The 26,934-nt window shown below is 39.2% G+C and overlaps 1 protein-coding gene across 38 annotated transcripts in view; it reads right to left on the reverse strand.

Annotated features, from left to right (window-relative positions):
• Positions 1-26,934, reverse strand: part of SOX5 (SRY-box transcription factor 5) — a 622,935-nt gene that overhangs the window by 192,182 nt on the left and 403,819 nt on the right. For all 38 annotated transcript variants that reach the window (XM_015868603.3, XM_085542555.1, XM_085542533.1 and 35 more), the window contains one exon: positions 20,964-21,174. In XM_015868603.3, the coding sequence (XP_015724089.1) occupies positions 20,964-21,174 (211 nt within the window). The remainder of the gene's footprint in view (positions 1-20,963; positions 21,175-26,934) is intronic.

Genomic DNA, 26,934 nt, shown 5'->3' on the forward strand with positions numbered 1-26,934 from the left:
AAACACTTGGTCAACACAGTCACTACCATTAGCTAAGTATTTTTGCCAGTGATGAACAACAGCCTGCATGCCGCACTCATAAAAATCTACACCAGAAGGGGTGACCCACTGTTTCACAGCTACTATGACAGTGTCATTACTAGGAAAATGTTGCCCATGCAGTCATCTTTCATCGGCCCAAACACACAAACTATATGGTAGGTGTGCTAGGACAGTCCCGTCAAGATCAGCAATGTGCTTCACAGTCTTCCAGCTGCTACGGTGCCTGGCATTCTTGTGTTGCAAGAGAAAGGTTGTCTTCACTGGCATGACTCTGGAAATCCAAGACTTCAGGTTAGTCAGCTTTGTGATGTAGTGGTCACAGTTGATGGTTTTAACAAACCATCCAGAAATCCAAAATGATCATCTTCTTCCTCTTCCAAAAGACAGTGAGCATTACTTTACCCACTGAGGGCTGCACCTTGAACTTGGAGAAGTCCCACACTGCCACTCCATGGACTACCATTTGGACTCTGGCTCGTAGTTGTGACTGCACTGGTAACAGTGCAGTCCAGAAAATTGTTACCTTCAGCCTCTTACTCGTTCAGCAGGTCTTAACAAACTTGCACACTGTGATCTGTCTGTTCCTGTGTGAGCCTCTGTGGGATCTACTTGGAGCCTTTGTCCTATTCCAGTGTTGCTACCACTGAAGCTGATATTCATCTCCATACACAGTTCCCTGATCACAAAACATGGATGACCTGACTGAAATGTTTTGTGCTGTGACAGCTGTGCATGGCAGTCTGCAACACGGTTGCCTTTCACAGCCTTGTTGCCACTGCTGAAGTGCACCAAGCACCACTTCATTGTGCTCACATCCACTGTTTGGTCTCCGTCAATGTTCAGCAGGCACTGATGAATGTCAAGTGGCCATTTTTTCTGCATGAAGGAATTTAGTGCCACACCACTGATTCATATGCACATCAATGTCAGACGCCATTTTGTCAGACTGCCCCTCTGCTGCCATATGTCACGTGGCAACAAAATATGATGGAATATGGATGGTAAGGTGTAGAGAGTGTTAATTACAGCTGGTTAGCTGAGAAGGGTCATAAACACAGTGCAGCTAAACAAGCAGCCATACCACCTGCAAGGACAGCAAGAACAACAGGATGCCCTGTGACGGTGAGAAACTAGCCATGGTTTTGTGAACTCAGCAAGGGAGTAACTTTCAGGATGATAACAAGTTGCAAAGATACTTGGGGATGGTATGTAATTGGGAACCAATGATGAGCTCCGCTTTTGCACTATGTATGAGCTAATTATCCGTTTTATAAATGTACACACAGCCAAGGAATAAACAAGATTAGCTGATCATATGTCAATGACAGGTGTGGTCATTCGCTTTTCTCCCGCCGTTCGACAACAGAAAGATTCAGCCTGTACTGCCATACCACCAACATCCTCCTCTGATGTCATGGTGCAAAAAAATAACATAGGAGGCACTACTTTCAGAGCAGCCCTCATATGTACATATTACTTGCTTTGATCTAACTATGTTCCTGTTTAGCAGCAGCTTCTGTAAAATCTGAATTTTAGATTAATATACTATTGACTTAATTCTTTCTTACTGTAAATTGTTTGAGAGTAGCTGTAGCTCTATTATTTATTAAAGGAGCATGAGAGATGCACCAGAATTCAAGATAAGCCACTGTTGCATCTACTCTTGCTAGTAGCAATAGTAGGTGTGAGTACACATGCATATAATCTGCTACTACATATCCACAGACTACTGTGTGCAGAGGCACAGAACCCTATTTCATTACTAGCATTCTAAAGGAAATTTGAGGAAGTTGCTTCTCCTCCCATTTAAGTGATGATTCTGTTTGAGAAGCTAACAACGATGGCTTACCAAATACTGATGTATCTTGCACACAGATTTCAGGACTTCTCTGGGTAGACATTATTGCGAGATCTCCAAAAAGAGCCACAATTATACTGGAGTTTGAGATGCTGCTCGGATAGCAGCAATGGTCTCTCAGTGGCTGAACACACCAAAAAGCAGATACATATTGTGAAAGTGGACATGGGATCAGCACCTGGCCCGCTGAATTAGACAGAACTTCAGTATCTGCCATTTCCCTTTAATCTTTCATATAATTACTGAAGTTTCTGGCTTCTTTTTTTCTTGATAAAAGACAATGAAAATTGTAAGGAATGTGGCATCTAATTTGAAGTCTTTATTCCACTGCAAAACATAAAAGCAGCACCCTTATTTATGTAAGAGATAGCCAATACAAAGCATGCTTTTTCAAATGAATCCCTTTCATTTGGCTACCTGAAACATGGCAATTCATCTGCAATCTCCTGAAAAACAGCCTACCTATAGCCACTTTTTAAGTACTTCTTTTTCCTAGCAACATACAAAAGAACACCTGAATAATCCTTTAGAGTGTTGTAAGGACAGCTTGCAAAATAAGTCAGTGGAGCAGTGTCAGTTCTATACCAGTTGAAAACCTAGCCAGAATACTGTAATGAGCGGAAACTGTAAAGACACAGAAAGCCTTCCTTGTCAGGATGCATGTGTGTAATCCACAAGTGCTATCTGCCTCTGAAGCACTGGTAATGGACTATAGATCCTGATCCCATAGGAATATGTCACATTAGAGAGCGCCTACTGGAATCAATAACATGTATCAAATTTATGATTTTTTATTTCCCTACAGTTCTTAAGCCCACCATGTGTATGCCATTAATCTAATTCAAAGGTATGTTAGATATTTTCATTATGAGGTCCCTCCTGCTAATACTCATTATTAAGATTAAATGCATTCCGAGGCAAAAGGAAAAGAAAAAAAAGAGATGAGTACTTCTGAAAAGTGGGCTTTATTTTTGGCAATCAAAATTTAGAGCCCCCCTCTCCCTCTCTCCCAAAGCCTCAGGTTGATTCATCTCTCATTCAAATTTAAAATGCATAGAGAGGCTGCAACAAACCCACAGAAGATTGATATGCATTGCACTCCACACACGGCTTAGCTCTTTATTCCAAAGTCTGGCATGACGATGTTGGGTTTTGTGACATTATTATTTCGATATATAATAAACGGGGTCTGATATAAAAACAGTGCAACGCAAGTCCCCTTTAAAAAAAATACAAATTGTTACTATAGCGCTTTGAGAGAAAGAGAGATTCACAATGCAGGCTCAGAACTTGGCAACCTGTAAAAGTGCCCAGTCGAAAATTACTAACAGCTGGAGATGACAGTTGTTTTAACAGCTGAGCTGACAGGATTAATTTAAATGCACTGAAATCAAAAGTAGATAACACCTGTTTAGTCTTCTAGGGCCATTCGACAAGGTAGGCCAAAGGAAAAATGCAGAGCCAGGACTGTCTGTGGGAGCATGTGTGCATGCACGTATGTGCATGTGTATGTATGTGGGTGCCTGTCCTGGCCCCACAGAGGCCAGGAGGATGCTGAATGTGAAGGATGCAATTCCCGAGGGTGCTGTGTGCAGGCAGCGTGGTGCTTACTGCCCTATAGCGGGAAGGCTGACTCCTCAGTCCAGCACATCTGGTTTCCATCGTGCCCACCCTCCTTCCCTTTCTCTTATCCGAGGTCCCTGACCCAAACCCAGCAATGGACAAAGATCACTAGATGCTAAAGCTGCAGTTTCTCACTCCAGTGGCCCTGTGATCCTCCTAGGTTAATTAATGCACTCGCTCAGAGCTCCTCATCACCAGCGCTCCCACACGCCACCTCCCACCCTACACTTCCCCCGACCGAAAACAGAAGAAAAAATTCCTCACCTTCCTGCTATGCCAAAGCTCATAACCTTCATATCCATTAAACATTTTTTCGACAAGGCAGGCAGGGAAAAGCCTGCTAAGCACAATAAGGTTTTTATGCAGCAGGGGAAGAGAGGATGACGCTTAGGTCTGCCTCTCACAGGCCAGAGGACAGGGCATGGCCCTTGCCACCGATCTGCAGCACCATCACTTTCCCAGCTGGGAAGTGGAACATTCAGCAAGGTGAATTGCCTTCTCTTGGAAAGGAGAATCTCGGAGGAGATAGGAACGCCAGGCCTCTCTCCTTGGCAGCATAACCAGCTATGGAGCCAGCTGCACCACGACCCTACAGGCCCAGGACTGCAGCTGCATCACAGGCAGAAATCCCATTGATGTGGAAGTGACAGACCTGATGACGGGGAAGCCACTGAACCCAGGCCAGAAGCTTCTGATTAAACCTGCAATCTCCTTCTTGTTTAGACAGACAAACAAGGCTGAACTGAAAGAGATGTGTATTTCCAGCAAGCTTTATCTCCAGACCTAGTCCCCCCTGGTAACCAGGACTGCTGTCAGGCTGCATCTCCCAAGCAGTGATCACTTGCTATTATCAGCCACGACTTAAAAGCACAGTACTTTGACACAGCTGCAAGACTAAACTTTCCTCCTTGTATTACACTAGGGATAAAAAAAACCAAACAAACAACTGCCACATAGTCAGTATTACGGTGATACTTCATACCACAGCCCTTCCCTCTTGCTCTGTTAGTCCTCAGCAGAATGAAGGTAAACCAAAGAGCTCACTTGCTGGCTTACAGTATGCCTGTCCTCTGGGCTGTCATAGCAGTATCAAAGCACGGCTGGCACCTTCAGTTTTCATAGTTGAAAAGAAAGTATTCAGTAAGAATGCTTCAGAAAATGTTTGATTTGTTGATATCAAAAGCCAGGAGAATCAGAGATATTCTCAGATACAGCATTAACCCTTGCCAGAAAGAAGAGAAAGAAAACAACCTATGGTAGCTCTCTTTTCAGCCTGTATTCTCCTGCAGCCCCACAGCACCGGAGCTCGCACCTCCCTTTTCCCCAAACAGACTGGTGATCTGTGTATAGGCTAATGCACTGTGCCAAAAGAAACACAAAGTCTGAAATACACTGCATCTATATGTACTCATTTCAGAATCTCTAGTCCTCTTGTAGAAGTTCTCATCCAGGTCAAACAATTTACCTGTGCAAATGTAAATATTTATGGAAATTCTGCCAGGAGAAGGAAGACCCAAATACTATCTCAAGAGCAGGCCCTATACGTAATGAACTTAGGCAAATCTGCAGTCAGTAATGATTTGCCTAGACAAGTATAAGCTTGGACTGAAAATTGTCTTCATTTTGTTCCACAGGCAAATGCTGACACTTTAAAACCTAAGTCACATAAACTCTTCTTCAGAGGGTACACATTGGATTCTAAACCAATTTCAATGAAGCTATGGAATGCCTCATGATGGGCTGCATCTGAGTTTTACTGTTGTAACCTAGCCTATACATAGGAGAATTTGCTGCACCACCAGAATGGCTGTTGCCAATTTTGCCAGCTTTACATCTATGCCAGGTGAGCTATGCTAAAAGGACAGCTACACCAGTTTGCACCAACTGCTAGGGAGTAGAGCAAAGAACTTCAGTGTAAGAAAATAGAAAAGGCTACTACATTTTCAAGCACTGAACTTTTTCTGCAAATGAACCTAGGGATCCGTGGTACATTATTGAAATATTGGGCTAATATCAGAGGGCATTTTCCCTGTTATTTTTCACGTCCATGAACCTCTGCATCTCTGGACTCTGGCCAAATCTGGATACAGAACTGCCAAGTAACATGCGAGAGGCTGTTCTCCTGACAATTCCAATTTGGCTGGTGGTTGGAAGTGACAGAAATCCCCTGAGAAAACCAGTATTAACGATAGCTTGCTCCCAAATATACAGAAACAAGAACCTTACTGTCTACCAAGAAAACAAGAAACAAAAAGTAGAAAATACCTTAAAAATTGGAAAACATCTGAAAGTGTGGGGACAAGGGGGGAAGAAATAAAATTGAGAGAATGATTGTTTGAAAAATAAAGAAACAACCCTCTACACCTTGCAAGCAAACACCACATGAAGTAGCAGCAGTGGTAGAAACATCAGTGGAAATACAAATGATGATGATGTCACAAAAGCATCATCATTGTCTATTGCTTTTATTCACATTTCATTCTTATACATTTTTAAAACTGTCCACATTTCTAAAGCATTAATTCCCACTAATACTAACAGGAAAAAAACCTAAACAAAACAAAACATAAAATCTTGCCTTTTTAAAGGGTTTTTCAAAGTTTTCAGTCTACTGGGCATGCGACGATAATTGCTGTTCTGTTCTGCTTAATGATAGAGTCCTTTCCCCACACAAAATAAGAAGCAGTTACTTCTCCGCTTTTTATTTCTTTACACAACTCAGAGGATCAAAGAAGATAATTACAAACAATGCCTGAAGAATGGCTCAGTTAATGTTAATTTATACAACAAACTAATTACTACCAAATGGTAAAAAAATCACATGTGGAAGTTCCTGTCTCCCACGCACACAACTAAACCAGCAGCCATCTGTCTCAGCCTGAGAGCTCTCAGTGACAACTGAGGAAAGAAAGGCAAAGGATGGATCCAGATACACTAGCTGCTGCTTCTCACACAATATCATGGCATTTAAACACCAGGTTCTGCGTGGTGAACTTCACAGTGGCATTTTTTTCCCCCTTCATTTATAAAACAAACAAACACACCACGGGCATCTATTATTACCTTCTATCTATATTGTATCTCAATCCCAAGAATTTAAGCTCAAGTCTAAAATCTATCTATCTATCTATCTATCTATCTATCTATCTATCTATCTATCTCCCTCCCTCCTGGCAATTTCTGTACAGTACTCTTTAAAAAATTCTTAATGTACTGCCTATCAGTAGTGTGAGGTGAGACAGTCTTTGAATTTGCCAGCAGTCTGACAGACATCATGACAGAAAAATGTGCTTTTTGTTGGTTGTTTTTTTTTTTTTCTTTTTCCTGTTTCAACGTTTTCTCACCACCTGAGAAAGCAATTTTCTCCAAATCCTTGACAAATCAAAGCCAGTACAATCGTTAAACACCTTTATGGGATGCTCATTAAAAACTGACAGGGAGGAACTAGCTGGGGACAAATCCTGAAGCATTTGTTCAGTTTAAAATCTCATTGAATTTAATAGGACTGTTACTTTATTGAGGACTTCAATACCAGATCCTTTACATGAACAAGTACCTTGGCATTTTGACTGTTAATTATTCTCTGATTAGCTTGCACCTAGTGAAACAAACTGAACGTGGTATTATTCTCTAAGCCCTGTGTATAAGGAATCTCAACTCCAATATTTTCCTCTCCCTGTGAGATCAGAACTCCAACAGTCATCAAAGAAAACGCTGCACATGAAGAGGAACAAAATATCACAGTTTAGATTCACAGTACTGACTTCCAAGGAGAATTTTTTTTTTTCTAAAAATAAAAACTTACAAATCTTTCTAAGTTTGAACATAAGGTAAAATTCTTGTACTATGGAATGACATCTTATTTAGACAAGGGCCCATGTTGCTTGTGTGAGTCCCACACCAATGCCGAAGTGTCACCATATGATTTCATTACAAAGAGATGAGGCAGGATAAGGTAAAGATTAAAGAAGATCTTTCAGCAAAGATTAAATGTCTCTGAGTTTGTGTTTCTGAACACCTCCCTTTTGAGGAAGAAATAATATGTTTCAGATGGCCTGAAATGACCACAGAGGAGGAACAAGTGTCACAGCAATTTAAAACAAGGTCTTTGCAATCTCATATTCATGAAGTAACACGGTCATTATTTCTACACGGCAATAACAGTTTTGACAGTTTAAATGAAGTAAACAAGAAGAGATCACAAGAGAATCTACACAACGAAACAATAATGCCTAATTATTCTTCATTCACAGACCTTCACAGAATTACGACATACAAAATTGTACAGGGGAATGATTCTTGCACACAGCCAAGAAGATAACATTTTGCACAACAAAATATATTCACTCACGTGAAGGAGGATGAAGGAGTTTTCCTGTGGCTCAGTCCTGTTTCACTTGATCTTTCTTCTACTGTTAAATTCTACAAATGGAATCCTAAAATCCTTCATAAGGATTTTACCCTGTTTCAGTGTTTTCACTTTTTTTTTAGGTACATGTTATCATTAGCTATGGTTGGGGTATGCAAACAACTGGACTTCACTGGAACAAGTAAACCATGAAAGCTCTCAACAAGGAGTTGGCATGTGAAATGAACCTCTGAGTACAGTATGAATGAGTGGGATGAGACAAACAACAACAACAACAACAACAACAACAAAAAAGGATCACTCACTACAGTGAGTGTTGCAAAACAAATCCTGGATCTGTAGGGTTGCTTCACATATCTTGCAGTCCTTGTTCCGTGACCCACATCAGGCCTCTTCCCTCCTCCTTCACCCCAAGTAGCCTCAAGCAGCTCTCACAGCCAAAAGTCTGCCTCTAATTTTAGTTCCTACTCCTGGCACATGTGGTGTCCTAGATCACTGAAAGCCTCGAATTAGTACACTAAGACCCAGTATTAAGCTAAAGAACTGACAGCTTTATGGGATGCACTCAGCCTGTGAGGAAGGATACCTGGGATTGCCTAAACAACCACAATGTCCACTTCTAGAGGGAACAAAACTTTGAAAATAATAATGATGAATCTGAATAATAATAGTGAGTTTGAAAATAATTAGTGAGTCAAACAGACCCCCACTCACTGTCCTAAGACTGACTCCAAGAGCACATCCTAAAGAAAAGTCTGAATAATACTAACACCTCTGATAAAGGGCTATACTGAAAAGCTTCCAAAAGTTGCCTTCCTTTCCCTTTCTTTCTCTCATGCTGATGTCTGTTTATTCAAATGCAGGAAGCACCTTCTTTCTTCTCCTCTTGCAGCTTTTTCACCTGTTTTTACGCCTACTAAAAGAGCTGAAGCAGATGAATTAAAATGTGGTCATACATTGCATCTCATTTGCTCCAGACAAAACTTAGGGTTGTAATAGCTGGCAGATTTAGTCTGGTTTCTAGTGAACGTTTATAATGCTCACTACAAGGAAATCAATTGTTAGCAAATATGTGAGAAACCAAGGATGAAATGGAACTGGCAAGTAAACTCTCTCCCTAGCACTTCCACTGCAGTTTGTTCCACACTGTATTTACGGCATAAGGCCAGAACAAAAGCAACAACCAACAGAAAGAATTTAAATTAGAAAAGTTGGGAAAACTTTGCTGTCTGATAAGCACCTCTAATTTTGTTGTTTATTCATCATCTGTTGGCATGCAGTATTTTAAAATATGTAAAAATCCACTGCGCACTGTATTCCCCCTTTCAGGAATTGGTCTAGCAACAAAATACTTGTTAAAAAATGGTAACATACTAATATGATCAGCATCTCAAAAGGACTGCATTGATTTTCAGCAGGAAGACTAGGTTATAGACTAATACCCTTCATCATGTGTATTACTCATCTCCTAATTTTATGGTTAGCTATAGAACGAACCCCAGTGATGGATTCTTAATTCCTCTGAACTCAGATAAGATTGGCTTGGCCAAACTTGAAAAAGGAAAATGTATTTTGCCTGGATGTACATCCCATACCCCAAAGCTTCACAGGAGCTGTGAATCACTTAGATGACATAGCAAGAGGAAATGCACAAAAAAAAAAAAAAAAAAAAAAAAAAAAAAAAAAAAAAAAGACTTTAAATAAAATAATCTTTAGTGAAATGTTGAAATGTCTCCATATTTAGTTAAGCAGTGATGCAGATTAAGGCTGTACATGAGCTCAGTGTGGAATCCAGAACTGTTGCAGCTGAAGATCATTAGCAAAAGACTGCTATCCTCTAGTTTCATCTTCATATATTAATTTCACGTAGAAGAAAAAGGCACTATTTGGAAATACATTGCTTAATTTAAGCCTAGTTTATAGACATCTCAGCAAAAATACATTAACATGCTTTACACTTTGCAACAAGACAGTGATCTCATAGGATTTGTGTGAATACGCAGTGATGAGTAGAGTTGAAAACAGTTTTTCTGCTTAGTTGTTGACTTCTTTCCTACCCCTCCCCCCCCCCCCCCCCTTCCCCCTTGGTGCCTGACTCTGTGGGGGGATAAGATTTTCAGTTACTAAAATGCAATGTGTGTAGTAGGAAAAACAGGGAAAAAAAAAAAAAAAAAAAAAAAAAAGTTTAGCAAGAAAAAAAAATCAAGGATGCACACAAACACTGAGAGGCTTTTTCTTCTTGATCTTTGTCTCTAGTCTATTTATTTACCCTGAGATTGTGTGCCTAATCTACAGCACAAAGCTAATGTAGCATTCCAAACTGTGCTGGAAAAACAGGACACTTGGATAACCACTTCCAAGTTAGGAGAGACACTTTCCTTTCTGATAAATTACTTGGACACCAGTAGTAGTAACTTTGGAGCTTTAGAGTTTTAGCTGTGATCATTCTTGCAGGGAAGTGGAATAACTGTTGTTTGTTTTTTGAGGTGGGTACAAAATTTCCCTTTGTGCCTATGGGCTGGGTTTTTGAAACTGCACTTGACAGAGAGATTTAGAAAGGGCTTATGTATAATGGCCAAGTAGCATGTCCTGCACACAACCAATTGCTTACGATTACAAGCATGGATGAAAACACTGTTGAGCTTCGGATTCTCTTTTTGTCATCAGCTCCCATGCCTCTATTATTTTTTCAGAGATTCAATAATTTAATTAACTACAGCTAATAGGCTCCACTCAACAGTTGAGGTTCCTATCCTTCCCTGTGTGTTGCCGTGTACAAACATGTATTCTGAATTGCTTTTTCTGTTGAACAGGCTTTCCCAGAAGCCTGTGAATTTCCTTTCCCACTCTGTGTAAGGCCGTACTTACCTCCAAAAGGTAAGTCTGGGTGCTAATCCATCATGCACTGTATTACTTGGATTCAAGCAACTCACCATCTAAGAAAAGTTAAGTTTGTAGTAATTCATGACTGCCCCAGACTTTGTTATTGTTACCTTTCTTCATGTCTTTTAATAACGCTCTTCCCAGAACAAGCACAATTCCTGCCTGTTTAGGGATAAAAACACAGTTCATGCCAGGTTCTTTACAAATCCTGTATCGGGCCAAACATTGCCTTCTTCAAGCTTTTGCTGTACTCAGAAGAAGCTGTGAACTTATATTTGAGAGCAAAACTTGGCCCACTGTGTTTTGAAGAGTCTCTTAATTCTCCCATGCAAAGAAGCAAATCAAGATGAGATTCCTCTCGAGCACAACAAACGCAAAACACAAGCCATGCTGCTCGCAACAGGCAAACCAGGAATTCAACTTCAGTCATGTAGTTCTTACTTCTTCCCTCTGACTCACGGTGGTAGAAAGGAGAAAAGGGCACTGAGAACATTAGGCCGCAGGATGGGGCCTGCATGGGGCCAGCTGGAAAGGAACCCTGAAGAGCTTTGGAAGATGCATACCTTCCTTTTTCCCAGCATCAAGGCTATAGTATGCAGTGGCACATCAAATGTCCGCTCTGTTTGCTTTGAAATTTAACATTTCCCCCAAAGTTGACCATTCTCCCCCTATACACAGCAATTCTTTCTAGCACAAACTTCAGAGCAACTTGTCCTATGCACGGGGTGCAGAAACCCCGTGCTGCTATCCTTCTGTTGGAGGCCCTTTTGTCCTCGGGAGGTGTGTGAAGAGGAGGGGGAGGAAGAAAACAGGTGGACCTCTGCACTGATCACAAATGTTTGGGGTGGGAAGCAGGGTGAGAAAAAGGGAACAAGAGATAGAGATAGATTAGAGGATAACAAAACTGGAGAGAAAGATAAACAGAGCCAAAAAGAAAAATGTCCTTTGTTCAGTTAAATAGCTTTCTGCTCCCAAGCCCTTGGCATGACTAATGCCACGCTGTGGTGTGTAAACCTCTTGGGCACATAACACAAACAAAGCATAACTCGGCCTGAACAAACAAAGGCCCAAGCAACAGTGATTGAATTCATCTTAAAACAACAAATCAATTCTTCCCTATTAATGCCCTAAATACCAGCGTAGGAGCACTGTCCTGTTGTAATAAACAGCCATGTGTTCAATTACCGTCTGTTTTCCCAGCTACTGCTCTCTTCAGTAATTACACCATGCAATGCATTCTACATTGACATTATATTAATGTGCTGGGAGGAGAGATCTTAAATACGAATTAAATCAAGGCTAAACATCTCAGAGTCGCACAAGTGCTAACAGAGCATTCTTCAGAATAAAGCACAGACCCATTTTTTTCATTAATTCCCTTTTCACCTTGATCCTCTGGCTAAATCAATAAATAAAATGTGAGTTTGAAAGAACTCCGTTGCCCCAAAAGGTGCCACAGAAAACCTTTCATAAGCTCTGAATGTCTACTTCACCCATGCAAGCTCAGTGATCAGTAAGCAGTGTTTCACAACTATCAACCTACGACATATTAGTGTTACTGCAGTAACAAAAATCCTTCAACAATAGAAAGGTGACAACAAAACAACACCAGAGAAACAAAAGCAGAAAACTTTCTGTGCTGAGTCAAACGCAGAAGAAGTTTCAGAAAAGGTTCCTTACCCTATTGCAGAACTGTCAAACAATTTCTGTTGACTACTGAACAGCACATAGCAAACAGACCAAACAAAAGGTATGATGAAAGACGTATTTACTTGCACAGGGCTCCATTTCCCCCACCTCAACCTTTCTTTCCATTTCATCTACACCCACACTGCAAGGTTTGCATTGTGTTGTTAAATAACCAATAGCAACCCAGATGAAACAGTGGAAGGGTTTCTATGATGCTGTCAAGCACCAGACAGATGCTTGGCAGTGTCAATATGGTTCTTTACATTTGGGTTGTGCCAAGATTTGAAATGAAAAATAAAATAGGAATAATAGTATTACTTGAAAAAAGAGAAAGATGGCAACAAGTTAGCGCACAGACGTGCAAAACATTTCTAAATCAATGTAGTACCACCCTACCTGCTGGGTTTTACTTCAACAGTTTGAACCGTTATGGAAACAGATAAATAAAGCTTTGCTTTTTTGCCTGTGTCTTGGATTGCAACAATTTTAATAGAAAGCAAAATCAAACTGTGGGGGTGTAGTGACTGCAGATTTCTAAGCCCTCTAGAATTTACCCATAGGTTTCCGCAGTAAAGGCATGCCAAGTTATGTCTAGCATATGAAGTATGATAAACTTCCAAAATCTGTTTCAAAGTAAAATGCCCTAGGAGATGCTGCAGAACTTTTCTGACGGAGGCTTTCAGAAGACATGGAAATCTGCACATTTGGAGGAAATCAAATTTTGAAAGCTTTTCTGACTAAAAGATTACAGTTTACCCTCAAGACCATAATGTATAATGTTCAGAAGCATTTATGTGTTTTTATAACAACTGCTCATTTGTTCTCTTTAGGTTATTAAATACAAAACCACCCCCCAAAAATCTTTCCAGGCTTCGAAAGTCATTCTCATTCATCTGGTATTTTGTTTCAGCTGCCCAAGCAAATCAAAGGAAAAGATGTTTCCACCTGACCCAAAATGTTTTATTTAATCCTAATTGAAATGTTTTCATTTCTCTTTCTGATTAATCATCTTAAACATCTAAAAACAAAAAATATCATTTCCAATGAAACATTTTGTCTAAAAATGTCGACCGTTCCAACTTTTCTAAAATTTTTGGCTAAAATTAACTTGTTGAGTTGCTAAATGGTATCAGCTCTTGATTACTACATGATACATTTGATTTTGTTGTTGTTTTTTTGTTGTCGTTGTTGTTTTTTTTAACCCGCCTCTCCTTTAGCCTGAATGCTTCTTGAGGTTTTACGTTAAAGCAAAGGAATCACACACATGCAGCACGTTTTCTCCTCGAGCAATACAGAAACCACAATACAATGAAACTGGAGGAGAAGAAAAGATAATGAGTGGAGCTCTATCTTTGCAGTACAGTTTATTTACTGCATGGGAGACATACATATTTGTGCCAAAGTGGCAGCACTCAAACTACCTTAAAAACACTGCTGTTAAGTAGACGCATAACTAATAAAAGTAACCAAGGGCTTCAAACTTCAGAGTGTTTTTACAAGGCTACTTCATTAGCTAAACAAGCAAGTGGGAGTTGCTGCAAATGCTGCTCCTCGCTGTACTAAAGGCTTTCCCTTGCTTCTGGTAAACAGAAGACATGAGACAGCCGTGTGAACAGCTCATGGCACAGACTGCCATCTGAAGCCAGGCAGCCCATACGATCACTCATCTTAATCAGCTTCAATAAGCCAACCCACACGCTGGCCACCACTCACAGCCGCTCCCTCCCTGATCACTCTCACATCATTTGGCCACATTTTCTGCTTTCTCCCCACATCACACCGTTAAGCCAGCACATCAGGAGCCCTCCAGGTCTCCATCCTTTGGGCGCAGGTGGTGGGAGAAGCCTGAAGTGAGCTCTCCAGTACCTCTAGTGCCAGCCGTGCCTCCTCCACGAGCAGCTCTTATTAAAAAAAAAAGACCAAGTATCCACTAGAACAAAACCAAGCAGCCCTATTTAATTAGGGCAAGCGCTCGAGATCCACTTCTTCACGTTAAACCACACAGTCACACAAGCCTGGGAGGTCTGATTAATTTTAATATGCACGGTTGTGACAAGCGCCTCGGGGGTAAGAGAGAGAAAAAAATCCCACAAACCCCTCTAGTTCAACAAATAGGTTTCAGCTAAATGCTGTGCATGTTGCCCAGATTAGGATATTACAATTCAGCAAGGGCTTGAACCCTTAATATGGGGGACAAGAGGCCTGAGAAACAGGTGGCTCGCTCTTCATTCCCAAATAAATGACATCCCCAAAGCCATGGCACAGAGGCATGCAGAGAGAGCTGGCACAATCCCTCATGTATATTTGTATATTACCCGACTGGGTCAGAGGTTTCTCCTGCAGTGATCCACGGACTGTATGAAGCTGAGAAAGTTAATGGCTTTTCCAGTGAGGGGAAAAAAAGAAAAAAGAAAGAAAAGAGAGAGAAGGCAGACTGCAGACTGATCTAGCTGGAATACAATGGGTGCCAAAGGCAAATCAAAATGAAGTGGGGCTAAGATTGGTAGCGAGCTTTGAAAACACCCACTGAAATGAATAAGGACTATTGAAGAGTCTGCCTGACTGGGGGAGTGAGGGGCAAACAGGAGCCTGCATCGTCACCGAGGTCTTAGTGAACCACTTACATGCTACACTATAGAATTCAGGAAGTGACTGAAAAGGCATTTTGCTTTGGCTGCTGCTTGTCTAATATTCTGGAGTGAATGCACCCTGGAAAAAAAAATAAATTAATTACAGAGGCCCATCAGAGAAGACTTTCATTACTTTCATTCTAAAGCAAGAGAGGGAGAGGGACTGCATCTTGTCTCCAAAAGCGTAAGTTTCCTGCATCTCACTTGACTGTAACGCTTTCTTCTATGTTTAAGATGCTGTATCAGCATCTCAGGCGCCTTTCTGAAAGAAGAAAAATCCAAAAGCTACATGCCTTTGAGGATGTAAGCATGAGAGACTTGGAAGAAATTCTAAGCAAATTTTGAAAACATCCATAAAAAGACACTGCAACTATCGGGCTAAAATATCAGGAAGGAAAACACTTAAAAACTGAAGGTGATAAACGAACAAACTTCACGTTGAGCAAGTAAGAGCTGGCAGGACTTCAAACTACGCTACCTCTGTTCCAGAGTAAAAGCATTTGTTTCTAAAGGTTCAAGCCATCGTGGCATTTAAGATTTAAGAGTGCAATTTCTTTATACAGGCCTATTTCATAAACGCCATCTTTTTTTTTCTTTTTTTTTTTTTTCTTTCTTTTTTAATCAGAAGTATATAAGTGCTCATTTCCATATGGCAGCGTCTTTGAAAGAAATGCATGGAAGTTTAATGTTGGCACGCTCTTCAAGATAAGACATATTTTCTGGTGACAGACTGTGTAGATGAACATGGAACCACAATGGATGCGCTTGAAACATCCTCCACAGCAGCGGGAGTGTATGAGCAAAACTTAAAAGTACTCAACTGAAAATTATCCTTGTTCGTCCTTCAGTAAAGCAGCATTACAAAGGCTCTTTGACGTGTACTTTGACAAAGGGACAGTGAAGAACCAAATGAGAGAGACTCAGACCTCAACCAATAAGAGTATCTTGAGGCTTTTCCCCTGGATTTGTTCACTTTAAGAAATAAAGACATGATTTAAAAACTGGAGTCTGCATTTTAAAGGACTCTTTTCTTGCATCCATTAATGGTCTGCTCAGGAATTTATGGCTTAAGAAGAGGAAGACCTCTTGATTTCTTTACAAGATAAGGTGATTAAAAGTTTGATAATATTAAGAGATATTCTGGGATCTTATTTCAGCTAGAGAGTTTGAATTCAATATGGCTCACTTTCATAGACCGCAGAACAGCTTAAACAACAGCCATTTAAATTACCACAGGAACAGGTGTTGTGATTTATAATGTAAACTTAAACATTAAACACAAATAGACGTTGGAGGATGCTCAGAAGACAGAAATCATACCCAAGAGATCTTTCTCATCACTTTCATTCCAACAAAATAATTACTTATAGTATTACAGTATACTACTATACATGAGGATCTAATATTCACACAGCCTGTTGAAGCCCTGCAAACACATATACTATCTGCTTTCTAAACACTTGAGATTAATTGTTCCTGCTCAGAAGACCTAAGGACTAGCAGATGGAAATTCTGGAGTAGGAACAATATTAAACACTATATATACATAATTCTTGTGTGAGAGTGTTGATATAAATATTTACTTATAAATATATACTTTATATGTATGTCTGTGCATATGTATTTATAGGAAAAAATCAAAGTATTCACTTAAACAGCACAACAGAATTGTCAGAGATTCTTATTATAGATGAATGAACAGTGCAGATGAATGAATGCACACCCTTATATGTACAATCTCTGTGGTCAAGCAGATGTCCATATGATCCCTTTTATCCAGAGTTCCTCCATATTCTGTGCAATAATACAAATCTTGCTTCAGAAGACACAGCTCAAGCATTATAAAGACAAACACAGATACATAACCTGTTGAAAGCATTTTGAACAAAATTGATAAAGACAACTGATTTTTAATTAAAAGTTTAGAAAGAAAGAGCCAGCGAACACTCCTAAAAATAGGAGGCAGCTTACTTGTTTGCCTATTTTTTTTCCAGAAGCCAAGTCATACATTTAGAGCAAAGGCTACGCAGATTTCAGAGATTTAATTTTCCAGAAGCACAGGCCATGAATTAAAATACAGCTATCCAATCCCATTAATAGTGCAAGAAAAAGCTAAGTGGCTGCTTTGGTCTTTGCTTTCATGAACTTGTGTCAAGCTCAGTGACTTCAAAGAGATTTCCATTTCATTTCTACAAATGAAGAGAACAGACAGACAGAGAGTCTCTGCCATCCTCTGATGCCTTAAGAAAACAGAAGAAAAACATGCCTGTATCTCATTCGCCTAATGATTTTAGCTGCAAAAAGAATCCCATGGTCGGCAGACGACCCTCAGGGCAAGGGCTTGAGGTCTGTCACAGTATATAAGGCTTCTCCAAACCCACTCCATTATCTTCATTATTGTATACCAGGAATAAAAGGGGACTGACTCCTCTTCTGAAGTTCAAGTTAGAAAGGACAGAATGTTTCATTTAAAATAACATTGTGTGACTTCAGTAATAGGTTTATGCCTTTGGGGGCCTAAATACTAAAGCTGCATATAAGGATTTTCTGCAGAATTTGAGAGAAGAAAAATGAATGCTGTATTAGCAATGAGTAAAATTCCACAAGTTTTAGATTCACTGAAACACTCCATGCCTGTGTGTCAGTATGACTCATTGTCAATCATGTACTTTCATAAAGCAAAAGTAAAATGGCAAGTTTATGGGGAAAAAGAAAAAAAAAAGGAGCATGGGGCTTAAGAGCTAAGTATAAATCCCTACGAAAACCAAAACCATACACACATGCAAGGAAGAAAAGGAAGTGACAAGCTTTTGGAAAGTTCTTAGGAATTAGTAGGTAGCATGGCTTCTTACAGGGAACATGACCCAAGGGCTTATAGACAACAAAACAACATAGAAACCATGTATTCAATGCCTCCCTTCTTAATGCACGTGCGGGCTCATGTATGTACTCACACATGTGCATACATACACATGTATTTATGCACCTTGGGCAGTATGTTTCATAAAACAGTAAAAATCCTCGTCAAGTATTGACTAAATGTATTACGTGTTATCTTAATTTCTAACAAACATAATGTAATAAGTTTTTTGAAACAGTCTGACCTGAATCAACATTTTGGAATACCTCACTAATCCTCAAAAGCCATTTAAGAAAAGAGAAGTCCTTCCACTGATTGATGGGAGGTTTGGATCAAGACCTAAAGCTGTCTACCCAGCACTTCTTTTTTTCAGTTTTGAAGAAACAGTCCATTTGAAAGAATGCTTCACAGGCACATTTCCCACAGTAATTCAGAAGTCAATTTCAAATGATAAAAACAGAGCAAACACAGACCATTGTACAAGTTAAATAATATATAAACTTCTGAGTACATTGAGGAATGGGAATCTGGCTCTTATCTGGTCTTCGAAAGATCCATGGGAAATTAATTAAACTAAATCTCAGTTGCTGGTGTAAATGTTCCCTTTTCTTCCCAAAGAGAAATAAAGTATTGTATTGTTGTTGATGTAATATAGCAAAGCTTAACCAAAATTGTTGGTCTTACCCTACAAAGCCTCACACATAAGCAAGACTAAAAATTATTACTGAAATACACATTTTGAATTGTTATCTATGTGTACTACCACAGATTTCCACTTGTATCTTATCTTATTCAAAAGGAAATTCACTAATGTGCAAATTACCTGACCAGCAAACAGTGATGACTGACATCTGTACTATAGCACTATACGAAGAAGACATGGCAACAAGTAGAGATGAACTGGAGCTCAAATAGAAAAATCATTGCACTTGTTGTAGTACATAATTCTTTTAGGGAAAGAGACTCATATCAGTGGAGATATGAGAGTCTCTTAAGAACAGTCTTACCATCTGTACCCAGAAGTATATATTTTTTAATTAGCCACTCTGAAAACAATCATGTTGACTGAAGAGAAGGGGGAGGGAATCTTGTCAAAATGATGTATTTGTCCCTCACCACCTTTCAATGCTCTTATGCAAGTCTAATTTTCTTCCTAGCCAGCTCACCTCTCTGGCCTCCCTTTGTTTCATGTTCTGCTTCCCATTCTCTTCCAACTTCTGAACTTTTGTTAATTCTCTTTTAAGGAGAAAGAGGAAAAAAAAAAACCAAAACAACAACAACAAAAAAAAAACCAAAAACCACAAAACAACCTTTCCTATTCATTTTTTTTTTTTCTTGGATGGAGAGTAAGTAGACATGAATATGGCACCCTCATAATGATTTAACTAGGGCTTAATGAAATTTTCATCACAACCTGCTGTTCATTTTAATGGCCTTTGAAAGACAATAGAACAATGGCCAGGGGGAAGAAAAGATTTTCTGTTGCATGCATTTACAAAGCCCAACATTTGGTTGCTCCCCCCTCCCCTCTCTTCCAATCTCTTCACAAAGCTGTAGATCTTTTGTTTGTACTGTATATTTTCATTTTAGTAGAGCTGCGATAATGCACGAGCTCTGTAACCATTCTCATGGCTGTCTGTGGCCTTTCCTCAATGGAGGCTGTGCAGCTGGTACAACCTCATACTCAACACAGAAGCCTCTGCTCTTTCCTCTCTCAAATAGAAGTCTGGTCTCCTTTTCCCTCTCTATACTACATTCAGAACTTTTCTAATCAAGAACACAAGACAGGTCATGGCACTGGCCATTAAGTCAGTGTAAACTTGAAATGAAATGCTTATGATTATATCCATTATAAAAAAAATAATAAAAATAAAAAAAAAGCTTAGACAAAGACTTTGTTTCCCAGCAGAGCCATACTGTGTGTTCCAGTCAAGAAGAGATTAATTTACAGTCCCGTCATGCTCATGTATGTCAGAGTGTGACAATCTTATTTTCACTCCAGTATGCAGGTTTTCCTAAAATTTTCTGGTAGGTGCTGTCAATTCATACTTAAACACTGAGGTGGCCTTGAGGGCCATGCTTTTAAACATTTGAAATAGATTTCTACAACAAGAAAGGCAGGTGTGAATGAAAAATAATTGTTATTATTGTGCATTAGGGAATAAGGCTCAGTGAGTTCACAGAACGCCAACTGGTCTACAGACTGCTGGGAATCCAGCTGTAAATATGCATGCCAGATACTCATGGAGTGAGCACCTTGCCATCCAGTCAGGGGTCTGATTCTACACCAAAAGGACAGAAACTGAAAATCTTATTTAAAGTTGTTCTATAGCTTCTCAGAGATAAGACGTTGGGTCTTAGTCTCAGTCCACAGAGCACAAACAACATTAAAATTGACTGAACTTCCAAAAAGGAACTGATTCTCAAGAGGTGACCCCCTTTATGCCTGGGTTGAAACTTGCTGGCCAGAAGCAACACTCTCTGTGCTGTGCTTGTTTGTATTATACCCTGCACTACAGATAAATGGAGAATGACATGATGCAGAAATTCCAAATTTAACTTCTTACCTTTCAAATAATGACATGCCTACCAGATGATTTCACACACACACACACACACAAAAGACACTGTTGATAACACTGTTTTTGCTCTAAAAATGGCGGCGGGGGAGGGAGAGAGTGATGTGAATGACCCCCAAACTGTTAAAATTAAAATGTTCATTGTACCCATATTGAAGAGGTTAACAGGATACTGTGTCTACTGCATCTGTGACAAAAAGACCGTATGTCAGACAAAGCCTCCCATTTGGGAAAAGCTAAATATATTAGCTATGATGGGATACAGTTAAAATTTATCTCTAATGTAGACAAGAACTATGAGTTCTTTATTTCAATTTTGCTGGCAAGAAAAAGTAAATGGAGCAGAAAATAGGAAGATTAAAAAGTGTACATATCCAAAGAATCTGGAGAAAACAAAACAGAAAATTTTGGCCAGTTTCCCAGGCCTTACCTTCTGGTTCATTTTTGATGAGCTCTTCCATTTTTCTTTGCTTAAGGGTGTCTACAACATCCGCTAGGCTCCCTTTGCGCCTTTCAGGGGTTCCCAGAGCTGTGCTGGACAATGATTCTCCACTCTGACGCCCACCTTCTTCTGCCTTCAAGGGTGAGGTAGATGAGTTGTGCGGGGCAAATGAAGACATCACTTTATTGCCATCAACTTCCTGAAAGAAGAGGAAAATGAGATGAAGCATTTCTTTCTTTTCTTAAGAAAATATTAAAAAAAAAAAAAAAGAAAAAAAAAAAAAAGATGGAAAGAAAGAACAATCCTTTGTTCTTTTAGTTCATTGCTGTTTGTTCTTCTGTTGAAACCTTTAAAAAAGCATGCAGTGCTTCAAAAACACCCAGAACAAAGCCTATCCATAAAGCATAAACCAAGATTACAGGCTGAAGTGAACAAAGATCAGCTTGCAAGAGAGAAACATAAAATACAGTTTTTCCCTAATTGACAAGAAGTGTTGTACTTGTAGGTTTCCTAATAACAATGATATTGATTACCTTTAATTGTTTGTTCTTTTACAGCTTTCTTTGGAAAAAAAAATCATCAATTCTTACAAGGACCATTAATTTCCTGACTTTATAAAGTACTTAATGCCATGATGGCTAGCTGCTGTAAGAAATGAAACAGTAATCAAATATTAAATGCCCTTCATCATATGATCTATTTTAACACACAGTTCAAGTAGTTCTCCTATCTCTAAGGGATGAAGCAATTGTTTTCTGTCTTCTCATTTTCCATTTCCCTCTTTCTTCTTACACCTTCATTTCTTGTAGAGACAATATTTTTCACAAAGGTGGCTCTAATGACTTGCACTGGCGGCACAGTAACAAAACTCTATGGCTTCCCAGAATATACACACAATCCTCCTCACGTGAGAGTCCACAGAGGTCTACTCATTAATTTTAATGGAAACCAAAACTGGTTCCAGATCTTCAAACTCACTTTCATTAACGTGAGAGTGTCCCCCTCCACACCTCCTCCAACATAAAGTGGTGTTCTCTGCCCGTATTCCTTTTCCCTTTTATCTCTTATATCCTTTTGTACACATTACTAAAACCCTTTTTTTTCCCTCTGCTAACATATGTCATCTATCTTGCAGAACTTAGGCCAATGTCTCTAAACAAAGCTCGCTGCATAACATAACACTGCAAACATTAGCAGATTTTATTTTGATCAGATTCTCAAGACTTCTGTTTTTTTCATTATTTTATCTTATTTCCTTACACCTTTTGCATTCCAGATGTTTAATTAATATTATTTCTGAAAAAGTCATTGGATCATCTCGTGATCTGAATTACAGAGTCGGTTGGAAGTGTCTTAATAATTTTCACATTGTTTTTATTTTACAGAGGATGAAGAAAAGGCATTTTCCAGTTTTTACTTTAGATTTATGTTGCATTTTTATCTTTTTTTATCTTCCCTAATTTTTACTATCTCTGGGTTCCTAAGCTTCAATATTCCAGCAAAAAAAACCAAAAAAACCCAAAAAACCAATGAGGCTTGTCATGAGTAGAACGTAAACTGCTAAAAGATCTCAATAAAACTTGAATGAAGGAACATGGAAGATATAAGCAATGCATTTGTTTTTCAAAGATTGCTTCATTTTGACAAAAAGATTAGTGCTGGTTAAGAATGGCAAAAAGATTACCGCTGGTTAAGAAAACTTTTAGTGCAAACAATTTTGAGCAGCTTGAATGTGTTATACTAGTGAATAAATTCCCTAACAGAATCGGATTTAGCTGAGATTACAATCTGGGCCATCATATGCCCCAAAAGCCAAACCCAGTGATGTTAATGAGATACTTTCTACTGACGTCAATGAGCTTTTGACCAGGCCCCCAAAATTTTTCAACCTCAATAGAAATGCTCTTCTTTTTCTTGAAACTCCCTCCACTTTTGTCACACAATTGAAATATTATTAGATGTTAACAGTGAATGTCAAAAGTGAGTCGTAGTTGAATGTTGGTAGTGGTGGTGTTGTTTTAATGTATAAACTTGAGGAAACAATGTTTTTTAATAATGATCTAAATGAGCAAAATAGCAAACTTGAGGATCTGTTCAGACTTTAGCTAACATTCAAACCTATTTTCACCATGCAGTACTTTCTGTTTTTCCTACAAACAGTGCCAAAAGAGGAAATATTCTGAAAGCTGCTTTCTGGTTCACACTTCAAAGACAGATAAGCCAAATACCATCCTTAGTTACAGCTCTTAAATCCACCTATACCATCAATTATTTATAGAAAAAATATATTTCCTTATGTTCCCAGCTATTAGCTTTCCAGAATGGGCACTGAGGACACAAACTTGTGCTTCTCTATATGTCACACACTGGACACAAACACAAAGGTATTACAACAGCTGCCTAAATCTAAGAAATTATCACTGTGTTTTCCATGCACATTTTGTGGACAGGTAAGTGTTTTCATGTGTAGAAATATAATCCATATATACGACAAGTTCACTATAAGAGAAGAAAGTACATAAGATCTGGGGGGACATGCAAGTAAGTAGAAGGTGATTTTTGGACTCTGAAACTGCTTGGGTTTGAAATGGACTCCGTGAGTACTTTTAGGATCTCTAAAAATTTGCTGCCTCCATTCTGGGGTAGGGGAATTGTGCAGGGTAAGGACAGAAGTGCAGTCTGAGTACACTCAGCTTCTCGTTCTTTAAAATGTTCACAGCAACCATGTGAAAAGTCACATTTGTTTCACGTTTCACTTTCCTACCTGTGAAATAGGCACAAAGCAACTATTTCCTTATAGACTGAAGGTCTTGGAATCACAAACTCAAATCATTTTCATAGAATCATAATTAAGAAGACTCTATAGCTGGACGGATAGGAAAGGGAAGTGATGTGAGCACTTTTTAGAAGATAAATTACATATTCAGCAATATATCTAAGTAGTCAACTCCAAAGCAAATTACTTCCCTAGACTGCTGTTATGTGCGCATGTATGCAGTGCCTGCGTATCACATATGTGGGCTATTTATACACTTGTGAGATTTAACATACACTCCACTTAATCAAAACATATACAGTAGGGGAACAGCTGCAATCACATCTCAGTGGGCTAAATTAAAGTACACCAGTGAATTATTCATTCAAGAAGATCTGTAGCAATCACACATTCATTGCGTGATTTGCAATCTAAGAGAAATCCTCTCTTTCCTTAGCAGGGGATGAGTGTGCACATCAGCTGCTGGTGGCGATGAGAGTCCAACATGCATACTCTAGCATATCAGCTCAAGAACACGCATTCCCCACTTGTCCATGGTTCTTCTATTGCCATTCAGAACAAACATCTGAAATGCTCAGCCATTTTCTTGGCTTTCAATTTACATCCCCTTGGTTCATTTTGTTCTTTCTTAAGTCATTTTTGGAGGTAGTGAAAAAGGAATTTCAGTGATTCTGGAACAACGCTAAAACAACAACAACAAAAAAGCAACAAAACAGTATACTTCCAAATAAAACTTACTTACTTACTTATGGCTATGTATAGTTAAAAAACTTTTAGCGCGGAAGCTCCTCTGCAATGAAGGACATGAGTTTAACTATTCCATGAAAACACACAGAGAAATCTCTAATGGCAGGAAAGCTATCCCAGCAACAGCCTAACCTTTATCCTCTAGAACGAAGGTCCCCCTAACAAGTGAGATTTAACAAGTTCCTTTTTTGAAAGAACAAATTTGCACAACTCTTCTTTAGTTACCCAAGAGGAAAGCAACAATGCTGTAACAATTGTATTAAAGGACCTAAGTATCTACTAGTGGTGTGTTAAAGTGAAGTCCATAAAGCCACACAAAGCTCTCCAGCTCAGTCACCAAAAGGGAGAAAAAGCCCATCACTCTTCCTGAAGCACAGCCTCCCTCAGATGCAACTATTTCACCTGTTCAAGTGTGATTACACTGCAGCCTCTGGCTCCGTTAATCCCAGAGTGGTTTGCTGCAGTCAGCAGCTGCTCCATGGATAGGGATGGTTGCTCATTTATGCTGCAAATTTATCTGCTAATGCGAGCTGGCACTACATGTCTCAAAACCCTGCCCTGGGACTATACTCACCCATACCTGATGCTGCTGTTTCTTGGTTTTCCCAATTCGGGATGGCCGACCGACCTAGAAAGATCCTGTTGGCTGAGACAACCCAGTACCTTCTTTCCCCACAATAACAAAAAATGCCAGACCTCGCTTTCTGTCTTCTGCTTCCCTCTCAAGCTAGAACCCACAGGAAGACTCGTCCAGTTGCAAGAGAGTTGCCGCTGTATTGCCAAACAGCTTTCCAGCTATGAAGGAAATAACTCTTCCAAGGTTTAATGATAAAACAGGCTTCTGCCCTTTCAGGATGAGGTCAATAATCTTCCTTTGTTAATCTTGAGCAAGCTTTACTTAATCTAGCCCCCTTGTCACCTTTGTGATTGACAGGAAAAGTCATGTCACTGGACAATGGACTTATCCTCACTGAGCAATATCTGTTTTAAAGATTACACAATGTTACCCTTGCTCTCATAAAAAGTGCAAACATTTTGCTGTTAAAGGATCCTACTCATTCCAACTGTATCTTTCAGATTTTCTCTGGGTCCAGCAGAGACCAATTCCAACTCTAAAAAGGGACAGCAAAATGCCTAATAAAAAGAAATAGGTTGCTATTAGTGAGATCTCCAAAGCATCACTTAGTGCTCCAAACTGATCTCACCTTCTTCATCCTACCTAGACAAGCACTTTATTGCTGTCTTCAATTACACTCAAACCAACTGCGTTTCTGTGACACTAAATTTTTGTCCCAAACCAACCAATATTCGAAGCAGAAGACAACAATATTCGAAGCAGAAGACAACCCTAAACTAAGTCTGAAACTGTTAATTATCACCATATGGTATGCAAGGAGACAGCATCTGCAGCAAAAAAAGAAAAAAAAAAGAAAAAAAAGAAAAAGAAAAAAAAGAAAGTATGAAAATCAGGCTTTTGGCTTTGCAGCCAAGAACACCTGGAATAAAATACTTGAGTCTTTAAAACTAACACTGATATTGTCTGATTCTAAGAAGACTGTGATCCCAAAAGCTACCCAACAGGTTCTTTTTTCAAAGCTGGAATTTTGCCCAATCTTTGCTCTTTTATAATGTGTAAAGAAGACATGAAAGCAATATTTTTTTCCCCTGCTTTTTACATTGCACAGTTTTATAGTCTCCATAGTGACCAGAAAGCTGATAAGAGTGTGACATAAGACAATCAAAAAACCGAATGCTTCATACTTTTGAAAACAAATGATTCTTAATCAGATTAGTTCCATTTGCTATTTATTTTCATTTGCTTTAGTTAATAGATATTATTAATTCCCTGAAAGCTTATATTAAAGATCTAGCAATGTAACTACTTCAGGTGAAAATCTGAAAGCTATAAAACACTCCTAGCACCTACAGGAGGTCCACCAGTAATTAAGAAAAAAATGAGACTTGACATTTCCAGTATTTTTTTCAATGTTTAAAAGATACAAAACACACAGAATATTCACAATGCAAGAATGATCTTTTATTTTCACTAACCCTTCTATTTAGGATTTTTGCCTTAATTAACGTAATTAACTTTAGCGGCACAAGTACCATCAACTTTCACTGGGAATCATATCACTAAATCACTTAAGTGATTTTGAAAATCCTCCCCTCCTGTGTTCTGTGCCACAGGGGCTGTTGTGCAGACGTTATCATAATCCTATGTGGTTTGTGGTGGCTGGCAAGCTGGCACCTCCAGGAAGATGAAATGCATGTTCCGCAAGGCATCCCAGTGGACACAGTTCTTTCTACACCATAGAATTTCTATGCTTCTACCTTACATTTAAATAGTTCTTGTGACTATTTGTTTACGTCATAGAGCAAAGTTGCTCATCGGTGATTGAAAAGAACAGTCCCCAAGGAGATGTAAAAGAAACA

Source organism: Coturnix japonica, chromosome 1 (assembly GCF_054131305.1).
Source record: "Coturnix japonica strain WE chromosome 1, WE-NBRP24, whole genome shotgun sequence".
Taxonomy (NCBI): domain Eukaryota; kingdom Metazoa; phylum Chordata; class Aves; order Galliformes; family Phasianidae; genus Coturnix; species Coturnix japonica.